General features: G+C 40.8%; 1 protein-coding gene across 2 annotated transcripts in view; it reads left to right on the top strand.

Annotated features, from left to right (window-relative positions):
• LOC102291280 (coronin-1C-A) overlaps nucleotides 1-13361 on the top strand; it is a 36203-nt gene that overhangs the window by 19854 nt on the left and 2988 nt on the right. For both annotated transcript variants that reach the window (XM_005916343.3, XM_005916344.3), the window contains 8 exons: nucleotides 7548-7670; nucleotides 9400-9529; nucleotides 9634-9815; nucleotides 11165-11284; nucleotides 11625-11729; nucleotides 11847-11992; nucleotides 12195-12252; nucleotides 12381-12623. In XM_005916343.3, the coding sequence (XP_005916405.1) occupies nucleotides 7548-7670; nucleotides 9400-9529; nucleotides 9634-9815; nucleotides 11165-11284; nucleotides 11625-11729; nucleotides 11847-11992; nucleotides 12195-12252; nucleotides 12381-12623 (1107 nt within the window). The remainder of the gene's footprint in view (nucleotides 1-7547; nucleotides 7671-9399; nucleotides 9530-9633; nucleotides 9816-11164; nucleotides 11285-11624; nucleotides 11730-11846; nucleotides 11993-12194; nucleotides 12253-12380; nucleotides 12624-13361) is intronic.

Here is a 13361-nt window from a genome sequence, read left to right as displayed (position 1 = left end):
TACTGTCATGTCTTTTGTCCTCAAATTGCTTTTTTGGGTATATAAAAAGCATCACCTAAAATTCAGATCTGTGACCTGACCTCGTGGGGGTGGCTCTTTTTTGTGACTCACTAGGTTGTGGGTTAGTGCGGCAGGCCGCCCTGACTCAGCACAGCCACGAGTATTGTTGCCTCTTCCTGAGAGAAAAATGAGATTTATAGAGAGGGGATCAGATGTCTAGCTTTGCACATGTCATTCCCTTCCCTCATGCTTTCAATCTGTCCCTTTCTCATTCTTAGCTGGATGCCTGCTAATTTATTCCCTGATTTCCATATGAAGGAAGTTGTAGAAGTGAATACAGCAGCTAGCTCGTAATTGGGAGAAAAAAATCCTGGTGGCTCCTCTCTGGTCAACACGAACGAAGAGCGAAGGATGAGTGAATTGTTACTGTGGATTTTAATTTATAGTCCTTTAAATCGAAATCTGATTTGTTCATCCTATGATGGGAGTGTTATAAAAAAAATCCTGCTCAATAAACACTTTTACCCAGCAACACCTTTATGTTCTAAGCACTTTACAGAAATCAAATTTGGAGTGTGGGTTTTAAATCAATGGTACCATTCATTCACTCTGCTGAGCCTGTGCCTGTTAGTAATCCTTGGGCATTTCTACAGTGACACGTTATTTCTTCTCTGTCTAATATTCACTAGGTTTTACTGCCTTTGTAGCTGCTTCCTGTGTCTTTATGCAAAAATGCACTGTGTGTGCATGATATCCAGGGTCTTTCCCCACACTTTGGTCATTTTGCTTCTGCCTTTGCCGCTTCTGCCTCTCAGTCCTGCTGACTGCAGATTTTACCATATATGGTCATTCACTGCTCCCTGCCTGACAGGCTTCCAAGACCATTTCCTCCCTGCCCTGCCATTGGCTGCTTCGTGCAGTGTAAGTACACATGTGAATTCTGGGATAGGCCGAAATATGAAGAGCGGCCAAGATGAGAGAATTGGGTTGGAGTCAGATGTTGTTTCTGTCAATGAGTCACTCACTGTATCCAAGTGCCGTATTTAAATATTTTAATGTGATAATCAGTATCACTCCTGGCTTTTTTCTTTAAGTAGCAAATCTTTAAAGAAAATTTTTAGAAAGAAATCTTTTGTTAGCTATTTATTTAGTTTGCAGCCATTTCTCATCTATCTACATCTGAATGCATTACCAACTTAACATATATATATATTCCAAGTATGTTTTAGCAGCTTTCAGCCAAAAGTGCAGAACTCTGTCACAGCATGTCCTCTGCTCATAATAGACGTGAGGAGAGTCCATCCCTCAGGGGGTGTAAAATATCTGTTTAGACGTACTAGAAGATAATGGAAGCTTTGATTTTTCATTTGAGTAATCTCTGTCACCAAAGATGCTGCAAAGATGTTGGCTGCAAAATATCTAATAATAAACTCTACACTATCTACAGGTATGCTTGCTTAATCTGTTCAGTGAAATACGGCTCTGGTTTACAGCCAGCTTTGCATTGTTCCTGGCCTATCATTCGGAGGTTGTAAATCTTGGGATAATGTTCCGTGTGTAACAGAGCCGCTGTTGCTACTTACTCCTCAGCTGTTTATCTCTACCTTAGCTCCTCGCCTCAGCTTTATAGGCTGAGACTTGCAAAAGTGGAAATTTCCATGAAGCTCTTAGCACTGGACGGCATGCATGCAAGGCCCTGTTAGTGGTGTGCATGTGTGAATCACATGTTGAGTTGCAAGGAGAGGAAGTGTGGTGTGCAGGCCTTGTGTGAATGAGAAGAATGTCCTCTTTTGCCTTCAGGGAATCTCGTTCATGCATTTTTCTTCTTCTTTTTTCTTTTTTTTTCTTTTTTTTTTTTTTGTGTATGTTTCAGTGTTGTGCTTTGTATCCATCGGGTGTGATTCACCCTTATTTTCTGCAGCCTTACTTGTTGCTATGCAACCAGTTGTTTTCTAGGCCTCAGACATTCCTCTCAAAGGATTCAAATGTCTGTAGTGTAGTTATGGACATGTTAGGTATTCAGCAGTGAGCACAGTCGCTTGCTGCTCGTGTAGGCGTGGTTTATACTGGTGCAGTTTCTTGTTCCTCACAAAATGCTGACTTTTTTTTTTTTTGCTGAGGTGTGGACAAGTTGCCTTATCACTGTACACTCCTCTGCTGAGGTGTTAAGGTCTTATACCTGCCTGAATACACAGGGCCTAAAGGTTGGGTTATTTACTGATCAAAGGTGCTGGGGATTACTGGCAATGTACATCGCAATTTGAATAATCTGTTGACCTATACCCAAACCCAAACTGAACCAGAGGCTTTATGTTGTTGCTGAGATATGGTATTGGGTAGTATTTAAAACTGCCATGTGAAATGAGTTGGGTTCCTGCAGTATGACAGCAGGAAAGGGCCAGAGCACTGCTAGTTAGCAGATATAATTTTTTTTTTTAAAGCATGCCTTGTCTACTGTAAAAACAGCAATAAAGTGCAGAGTTCTCTAACACCTCAAATGCACAATTTCTAATTCACTGCTGTCTCTCATGAGGCAAATGGTGTAAAATAAATGATCTGCTTAACCAGTATAAAAGTTGTCATTCATATATGCAGTACTGAGCCAGAAGGCTAGCCACAAACTATAGAAAGCAGGCAGTTTCAGGGACTCGAAGCAGAGTGGAATGAGGAAATCGGCTGTAAAAAGAATTTTTAGAAGTAGAGGGTGTAGGTGGAGAAAATTTCCAGTCTATTGATTTTTTTTTTCTTTTTTCTTCAAGCTTTCAAAGTTCACACTTGATTGAGCATTTGAATCAGTTGCAATAACCAATAAGCAGGCCATGGGATGATAAAGTGGTTAATGCTCTTGCTTCATGGCAGAAGTGCTCCCGGTAAAAACCTGCTGACCATCTGGGGGTTTCTTTGTTGCGTCGGTATGTTCTCCGTGTGACTGTGTGAGCTCTGAGGTTACTTCTGCTTCCTCCCACCATCCAAAGAGTTGAATAGTATGTTTTTGATTCTATGTTGGCTGTAGGTGTTAATGTGAGCATGAATGTGTGTTAGCCCTGTGATTAGATTGGCGTCCTGTCCACAGTGTGCCTTGCCTCTTGCAAAGTGACCCCCAGAGTATTCTGACCCTGAATTGTATACACAGTAGAAAGGATTGGTGGATGGATAGTTGTATTGAGTCCTAAGGAATCTCTATTCACTCTTGCAACCAATAACAGAAGATTTGCAAGTAGCTGCAGTTTAATGTGGAAAGTTGAAAATGGCTTTTAAAGGTGGATGTATGTAGATAGATGTAGTGGAGGAATGAAAGTAGTAACGTATTAAAAATGTTCACAGGTTTTGTTTTATGCCTCCAGGTGGGGAAAAAAACCACAAAACAATACATTTTCATAATATGAGACTTTTAAGATGCACACAATAGGTGTACTGCTATACACAGGCAATCCCACTGGTGCTTGTTAATTTCCCATGCTCACAATTACTGATGCCCTGCTTCATGCCAGCTGCGTTCCTGAACTTGTGTATCATGTCATCATAACTTTCTGCAGACTTGAGGCAAGCCGCTTGTGCTCGCTCTGCAGACCCTGAAATTCCTAATTGTGTATATCAGACACAAACACCATTAACACCTCAAAGGGTGTTACATTTGACACCCTAGCGGCCCACTTGCTCTCATTAGTCATACTCATAACAGAGCTGCTTGAGGCTGAGGTGTGGAATGTGAAGAACGCCTGGCTCTCTGGTCGTACTGTCGGCCTCTTCTGCCATGCCTGGGTTTTCGGGAGTTTAGTTGAAGTGTTATTGGGACTGCAAATATCACAGTAGATTCGAGCATAAAGTATGGATTTAACTTATCCTGTTAGTAGAAAAATGATGAGATATAAACACCAGTTTCTCTTTTGGAGTTTGGTATTCGTGCTTCTGGTTCCATCTGAGAACTATTTCTTACTGTAACATGTCATCTGTAGTTAAAACCTCCACACCACAACAATGGATGACATTGACGCGATGTGTATCTGCACGTATTGCTTTTTGTGTTTACGTTTGATTCTTGTGAAGGAGTCGCTCTCGTGATTCATCCAGTGACATCACTCCTTGGCCAATCAGTGGCCTGCAGTCTGACATTATATTTTCAGCTCGACTCAGCTTGCTTGAAAGCCCAGTTCTGTAGATACTAACACGCACCTGTTACCAGGTACTACCATATAATGGAAAACACTAAAAACTGAGTAGAGTGGAGTTGAGCAGAGTAGGTGCTATTTATTAAAATAAATAAATAAAAATAGGCAAAATTCTCTCATAGAGCATAGGGGGTCATATTATGCTCAAGTGTGTGTTATACAAATTAAGCCCTACTTAACAAATCAGTATGGCCCAAACACAGAGGGGTGCTCGGTCTGTGTGTATCTGTTTCTTCATAAAACACACTAAGACGAGGATCAGACGAGACTCGTAGGCTGTAAAACAGTTAGCACAGGCGGGAGACAAAAGGGCAACGGAGACTAAAGGGGCCGACATGTTTATGGATTGATCCTTTTTGCTTAGCAGAACACAGGAGTCATAATATGCAACGAACATTGTAGTAAAGTTATTATCAGGATGTTGTAAGAAAAATCCTTTAAAATTGCTCAATTGATTCAAAATGCTGCAGCAAGAATACTGACAGGGACTAGAAGGAGAGAACATAGTTCTCCTATACTGGCTTCTCTTCATTGGCTCCCTGTTAAATCCAGAATGAAATTTAAAATCGTTCTCATCACATACAAGGTCTTGAATAATCAGACCAACATTTATTATTAACTTCAGAAGCTTAGGACAAGGAAACCAGAACGTCTGACACAGTTTTGTTCATTTTTTAGCTCTACATATTTGTTTTTGGACTCTACTCTAGTAGCCTTGCATGATTCCCTGTGCAGATAATCATTGTTTATCTCTTATTGGGCCTTGATGCAGCCGCTCAGCTCATTCTTTCATTGAAACAAGCCCTTATGGCTGTTCTTCCTGTAAGGCCACCTGCCTTTAAGTCTGCTTTCTTCCCATTGTCTACCCCTCACTACCAGAACATAAAGTAGCTTGATGTTGCTGTACAAACTGCTACCAGAGATATGCTAAAAAAAAGAGTTTAGAGCGTTGGCTCTAGAGTTGGCTCACAGGGATTACTTGCAAGTATCCTGTTGTTTAATTTTGGCTATGTTTAATATGAGATTACCATTTTAAAGAGAAGCATGATGGGAAATGTGTGCTACAATTACTAATTTACTGTGTATTGTTTTCCAACTTGACACTACAGACATATGGACAATGTCTTCATGCCCTCTTTGGAATGCTATAGTACTAGAATAAGTGGAAATGCAAATGGCTGTGAACTGTTGGGTTATCTTATCTGTGTGATCGGTTTGTTCTTTTCCAAACTTGTTTATGCAGTTTCTGTTGAAACACCTGGTTATCAGTCCATGTTCTTCCTGCTTTACATCCTGTTCCTATTGCCTTTGGGAAGTCTTGTCCATGAATACATTTAACTGCGAGCTAATATACATTCGCATGTGATGAAATTATGTGCACAGAAACATCCTGGCTCAATTGAATGTAAGTTACTAAACAAAGAGAGGTGTATATTTTCATAATGTAATGGTAGTGTTACGTGATATAAGCTGGTAGCTCACAGAAACCTATTGACAGTAGTGTCAAAGTCAGCTTATTGTACACTAGGCTTCAGGGTGGATTTGAGGGTGTGTTTAGTAGGGCAAGGTTCTGGCACGATCTTGTGATTTTTCTTATTACATGTACACACACACACACACACACACACACACACACACACACACACACACACAGATCATTGTCACATAAACCAGACTTTGATCACTAAACTTGGAGTGTGTGTCACAGCCCAGCTTTGTGTCAGGTGACAGCATTGGTACAAGCGTGGTATATTTTACGTAGCACAGGGACACTGCAGGTCTGGACTGGCCCAGAAGACACTTGCATCAATGTGGACCTCTTAAATGAGTCATGTTATTAAAAGTATGCAATAACAGCAAGGTTGAAGTGCCATCTCATTGCCTGTCTGAGTTTAAGGGTTCATAGTGGTTATAATTAGAGTTTATAAAAACAAAATCGGTTTGCTATGAATCAGAAGTAAAATGTTTATATTTAAAAGCTTTAAATACATTAATTGTTTGGCTATAAAGTCTGTCATGTACAATTTGCAGTCTACTTTAATGCCTCAGTGGTCCTGACTCTTGCAGCCAGCACTCACTGACTCATTACAGAATATACGGTTCTTGGATTTAGTAGCTCGTGTCAAGCCATTCAGAATAGCTGTGGGCAGTGAGGGACTCCTTGTATTATACGAGCCATGATGCTTTAAATAGGCCTGCAGCAGAGGGACTATTTCCACAGTAGGTGACATCATTTCTATGGCTCTGCAGTGGCACAAGGGAGTCAGCACAGACTAGGGTGTGTCACCCAAGCTTTAGAGCATAGGTCACCTCACCATGCGGAGAGATCACCTGGCTCTCTGGACTCATAGGGTTTAGAGGTGAAATCCATCTGCAGTATGACTTTAAGGATGTACAAGTGCATACATTAGAAATTCATTTGTAATCTTATAGTCAGAATTGCGTGAGCAGATTATATAAAGAGCTTAGTAATGTTTGATCTGGGGCTACTATTTAAAAGTAAATTGCTGCACTGAATCTCTGGCATGTTTCTACTGTCTACTGACGTCACTACTAGAAACTTTCCTTAATTACTATGGGTGGTCCAGCAGGAGCTAAATCTAATCAGTTTGTTTTAGACACAAACTCAGATTGCGGTAAAACCCAAGTGTTTTTGTTTGTTTTGTTTTTTGTTTTTTTTGTCTATGGAGATGTTATAAATCAAGGCTGGCTTTAAGCAGTTTAGTTTTATTTTTCATGCTTAAATTGTTTTATTGAGCCATGTAATGTGACTTGATATCTTAAATTTGATTTTAGTGATGCTGAGCTAGTTTGTTTTTTGATTCTTCCATTAAAATAAATCTCTGACTCCGCACAGTTAATCTTGTTCTTTGTATTTTCTCACCAAACTGTAATTAACCGTATACAAGGATGGTTAAGTGTTACCTTTTAAATGCATTTGTTTTGGGGGGTCTCCCCACTCTGCAAATTAAAAAATTGAAATTGTTTTATTGGTTCTGAGGTTTTTGTTTGTTTAAATTCATAATTGCTCTGGTAGGCTGCCTTCACTGCAAATGTACATATAACTCATTTCAGCCAGCATTAGTCATTAACTAATTAATTTACATACATACATACATACATACATACATACATACATACATACATACATACATACATACATACATACATACATACATACATACATACACAAGATAAATCCAAAGTACTGTTTTAGATTGGAGTTTGTGTGTGATCTATGAGCTGCTTTTTGCAGGTAGGATTTAGGATCATCCTGTAATTGTCCTGATTCAAAACACACTCGCTCCTCCAGCATGGATAATGTTCTCTAGACTAAGACTAATCTTATTACTCTGTTGTTTATCTGTGTTTTTACAGACGGGCCGCATTGATAAATCCTACCCCACAGTGTGTGGTCACACAGGCCCGGTTTTGGACATTGACTGGTGCCCCCACAATGACCAGGTCATTGCCAGCGGCTCAGAGGACTGCACCGTGATGGTAAGGCTCGCCTCACCCATTACACCCAAACTCAAACCTCCTCGGGTCAACAGGAGCATACATTCTTTAGATCATAAGAGGCAAGAGGCTACATGCTCTTATTGCGAAAGGCAAGGCTGTGGTTACTCATGAATGGTTGCAGGCCTCACCCTCTGGATTAGATTAAGCTCAAATATGTGTTGTAGGAATCAGAGCTGGGGAATGATTTAGCTATTTATTGAGCTGAGGTCACTGACTTTTTTCAGGCTGCTGTTTTACTTTTCTCCATATGTCCTTATTTGGTATATAATAGGCTGGGATAGGCTTTCAGCCTGTTTAGATGGCAGCCACTTCCTCACCTGAAAGGCCTGACTTCCTGTTAATCCCATGCTAAATCAAGGCAGTATTTATTTGGTTTGTTTTGCAGAAGTGTGAACCATGAAGAGAGGAACTATTGCTGGTTCCTCTCTTCATATCATAGAACATGTGACGGTAAATTTCACAACCTAAATAGACTCTCAGTGATGTTTAGTTTAGATTTGGTAAGAGTGGGTTGGCTGGTGTACACAGCAGGCCTGTAAAGTAGGACTATAACGTAGGCAGGGCATAAAACGTTTATTGTAGATTAAGGAATAGATTCTGTTATCACAGAGTACACACTGGACATCAACGAAGCTAATTTAATGTTAAAATGTGCTGGAGTGGCCTTTATTTTCTTTTTAAAATGCTGCATTAGGCGTACCCATTCTATTCCTCTGAAAGGACAACCTTTACAGGATGCCTGTGCCAGGCACCGAGCACTAAAGAATGTAAGGAAAAAATTTAACCTCAAATTCTTTTCATGCAGCAGTGTTATGACAAAGTAGATCAGATGAATCAACGTAATCATGTTATAAATAGTGTTAGTGAATAGTAACCAATCAGTACTTGACATCCTGAAATCTTAAATAGCTGGTTTTGAGGTGGGGTAATAATGTTGCATTTTTCTGCATATCTCTTAAAATTTGAGTTGGGTTTGGCACTGCTGAAGGTCCCAGCTTTCAACCTATCTGGTTTTGAACATGTGAAGTTTCCATGTTCTTCCTGGGTTTGTGTGGGTTTCCTTTGGTCGGTGTTATTTCTCCTGACACCAAAAACATGTTGGCTTAATTCTCTCGTCATTGTTCCCTAAACCATGGCAATGGGTTACATCTGGAGTTAGTTCCCTATGCTCTGCAGTAGCTAGCCACTGCTCCTGATAACTCCAGGTGTTGTGCCAAAAAGTGATCGTCTGCCAGAAAGTGATTGCCACCTGCAGGAGTGTGCGCAGCTACTTAAAGCTGTAGCGCCCAGATTACTTGCATAGACAGCTACTTCCATGCAACTGATATAAGGTGCGGTAAGCTGAAGACAGCTTCAACTGTCTGTTTGTTGAACAACAGTAATGCGACTGCACCGCATTTTCTTGTTAGTAACGGTAACGGCGTTGTAACAATAGAAATAGTAATTAGTTAGATTACTCGTTACTGAAGAAAAGTATATTTTGCTAAGTCTGTGTGTATCAGTCAATAAGGAACATGCTGTGAATTCTTAGTGATTGCTGCCCCCCTCTGGTTCCTTTTTGTAATTACAGTTTAGATCCAGTAATCATTTTAATTGCTAGACTGTGTTCAGCATAATCATCATGAAATCCTCTAGAATATTTTTTTTTCATACTTCAGAGAATTTTTACTGTCTGCTCTCAGTTTCTGACTCCCCGGTCTCTTTACAGGTGTGGCAGATTCCGGAGAATGGCCTAGTCACTTCCATGTCTGAGCCAGTGGTGGTATTGGAGGGCCACTCCAAGCGTGTGGGCATCATCACATGGCATCCAACAGCACGAAACATCCTCCTTAGTGCAGGTAAGAGCTCTGGCAGTGTTTCCAAATCTATAAAACAATGCTGCCTTCAAAATTTGATGATCAGATTGAGCACAAACCTCACCATTACCTTCATCTGTCACCAGGTTGTGATAACCAGATAATCATCTGGAATGTGGGCACCGGTGAGGCCATGATCAACCTGGAGGACATGCATCCTGATGTCATTTACAATGTGTGCTGGAACCGCAATGGAAGCCTTATCTGCACTTCCTGCAAGGACAAGTCCATCCGGGTTATTGACCCCCGCAAGCAGGAGATTGTTGGAGTAAGTAGTTTGCAAATAAATTGTCATATTTTCTATTTTTATATTGAACTGTATCTGAAGTATTTAAAAGGTAAATATGAATTCAGGTGCAGGGATTTTTGATTTGGAAGTAGAGAGACTAGTAAGCCCCGGTATGGTAACATTGTTCCCTTAAAATTGTTGTTAGCTGTGAGTCTGAATTATGACTGCATAAGCTTACCAGTTTTAGTTTGGATTCAGACCAAGGACTGTCATGGGAAACGGTAATTTGCTACCAAGGTGTTGTAAAAATTTACACAATGTGCCTTGGCTGCTGTAAGCACCTGAGAAAATAGGGCAGTAACAGCACCTAAAGTTTGATAACAAGTACAGATGCATTCAAATTTTGCTGTGAATGTCAGAGGGGAAAAAAGACAGAGTGCAGCCAGAATTGCATTTGAGTTATTTTATCAGGTTAATGATATAACATAGACCACCAAAAACCAGAATGCAAGAAGTGTCGGAAAGTGGTTTGTTTTTTTGTTTTGGTTTGTTTTTGTTAAATAAGAGGTTATGTTTAAATGCGTTAACTTGATTGATAGTGTTGTAGAATTGAAGTGGTATTTGCTTGTATCATCGTCAGCCTCTTAGATTTCTGGTATTGTGACATCCCTGTTGATGCTGGGTCAGGCTTCCCTTTGATCTCACAGCAGTTTCAGTTCTTTGTGGTGTGGATTGGGCAAGATGCTGAAATCCTCCTTTTGAGATTGTGCTCCAGTGTTGACATGATTGCATTACGTCATTCTGACAGCTTCTGATTTAATGCTTTGATTCTCCTGTTCCGTACATTCCAAACATGCTCTGTTGGAATCATACAAAATCTTTCCTTGTCCCTAAAAGCCAAGGATTCATCCTGGGATTTGTAGATTCATGGAGTTTATAACCAAAGCCTGAGCCTTCCTTGGCAGAACTAAAACTGAGAAACATCACACCAAACCATGTTTTTCCCAATCTTCAGCTGCTCACATCGAATCAGTGCAGAACTGTGCTTAGTGGAGTTTTGTTTAAGCTGTTCTGATGAAACTTTGGAGGCTGTTGTGGTGAAAATCCCATCAGTATCAGAAATGCTGAATATTTCTGATGCATTCATGCCACATTTAAAATCACCCATACCAGAATTTTCCTTTCATAAAACATCAAAAATCTTCATTCAGACTTGTGTTCTGCGTATTATTTCACTTCTGCCTGATAGTTGTCTGATTAAATGATCACACCAGTAAGCAGGTTTATGAGTGTTCCTACCTCTGACCTCAGCAGAAACAAACATGATGAACTGCAGATAAGGCAGTAACACGGACTCGCAGGGCTAACCATTAACCTCTATTTCACAGGAGAAAGAGAAGGCCCACGAGGGCGCTCGCCCCATGAGGGCCATTTTCCTTAGTGATGGAAACATCCTCACTACTGGCTTCAGCCGCATGAGTGAGAGGCAGCTGGCTCTCTGGAATACGGTAAGCTGCTTCACAATAACTAATGATGAAATGCAGAGTGGTGTATGAACACAATGTGAGTGGGTGAAGAAGAAATGCTCAGTGCATCATGGGAATCCCCCATTCGCATGATTAAGGGAGGGTTCAGGGTCGCCCGATCACTATAAGGTTTGTTACTGATCATTGCTGTTGTAATGATAAACTTGTGTGAGTTATAAGGGCTTGAGAGTTGATTAAAGATCTATTTCCACACCTGTAGCACTTCAGTTTGCCTCATTATGGACTTGGTATGTAAAGCTGTGTTTTAATGTTTTTGAACAGTATTGCCTCAAATTAATCTTTCTTCTGTTTTTGTTTTAAGCAAAACTTGGAGGAGCCAATGACTGTCAATGAGATGGACACCAGTAATGGAGTGCTTCTGCCCTTCTATGACCCAGACACCAATGTCGTTTACCTCTGTGGAAAGGTGCGTTTCCTTCTAAGCACCCAATAATCAAATCAAGCATTGTTCTAACACAAAGCTTAATGTCTCAATTTAAATGTGCACACATTAGAAATAAAACACTTGTTTATATCCTGATAGGGAGACAGCAGCATCCGTTACTTTGAAATCACAGACGAGGCTCCCTATGTTCACTTTCTGAACACCTTTGCCAGCAAGGAGCCCCAGAGGGGTATGGGCTACATGCCAAAGAGGGGCCTCGATGTCAATAAGTGTGAAATTGCAAGGTAACCCAAGACTGGTCCTAAATCATCATCTCTGAAACCAGAAATCGTTTTGATTTTATTCCATCATCTCTAATGTGGAGTTCATTGATTGACCACTAGGAGGCAAACTGTAACCGCGATACAACAATCCACAGGAAACTGCTGTTTTTATTGTGTAATGATGTATTGAACTGTGAGTAACACCAGACTTTTTATGTTGCAGGTTCTATAAACTGCATGAAAGAAAGTGTGAGCCTATTGTGATGACTGTGCCTAGAAAGGTGAGTACTCGCCCTAACACGCTACTTTGCAGAAGCTTTTAGACCTCTAATCTACTCTTTAAATCACAAGCACCACATTCACAAGTTCTCTTTTCCTCACAACTTATTGCTCTATTCTCTCCCGTCAGTCGGACCTGTTCCAGGACGACTTGTACCCAGACACAGCTGGTCCAGATCCTGCTTTGGAGGCTGAGGAGTGGTTTGATGGTAAGAATGGAGACCCCATTCTCATCTCTCTGAAGAATGGCTACGTCCCGGGCAAGAACCGTGAATTCAAAGTGGTCAAAAAGAACATGTTGGACAACAAGGTCACCAAGAACTCAGAGAAGTCGAGCTCTTCCAACAAGTCCTCCCACCCAGCTCCATCAATTGTGAGTGTTTGCTTTCATCAGTGTGTCCAGTTAAAACCGGTTTAACAGTACGTTGTCACTCAGTCTCAGACGTGTAGTGTTGAGGAGTAAGGTCGTTTTTTAACAGTTATTTATTTTGCATGATTAGATTAAACAATAGATTGAGATGCCTTATTTCACAGTCTTACACTGTATATGTTGAGGTCCCTGCATGTAGGACATGCTATGCCACCGTCTCATCTCCTTGCAGGTGGCTGTCTGGGGCTCCTAGCGTTACATTTTTTTTTTTTTTTTTTTTATTAGTCATTGCAGATTGCTGCCAAACTTAGATGAGGTGGTTTGTAAATGTTACTCATCCCACTCTGGCCCATAGAGGGAGAGGTCTTCTGCTGCTCTGGGCCCCTGCTCCTGGGCGTCCAGCAGCACCTCACCCACAACACAGCCTTGGTCCCAGCCCATGTGTCTCTGTGAAGGTCTGCTCTGTAATCATAGCCCACTGGGCTCCAGTGGTGTTGAAAGATGTTAACCCTCAGACTGCCAGGTCCTACCACACTTGATTTAAAACAAAACTTGGGATGTTGTCCCAAAGGGCCTTACATGTAGCACAGATTAGAGAGTAGTCTGCTTTAAGGTCATTCTTGCTAGGGGAAATGAAGCCTTTGGTTTAAGGACACTTGACTTAAAGCTGTTAGATTATAACAAAAAAAAAGAAAATTAATAACCAGCAATTTTGGTCAGTGTAGAATAAGATGAACATTT

Source organism: Haplochromis burtoni, unplaced genomic scaffold (genome assembly GCF_018398535.1).
Source record: "Haplochromis burtoni strain Fernald_Lab_line unplaced genomic scaffold, NCSU_Asbu1 Contig_18, whole genome shotgun sequence".
NCBI classification, from domain to species: Eukaryota; Metazoa; Chordata; class Actinopteri; order Cichliformes; family Cichlidae; genus Haplochromis; species Haplochromis burtoni.
The sequence above is the reverse complement of the archived record's forward strand: the minus strand, read 5'-3'. Positions and strand labels throughout refer to the sequence as shown.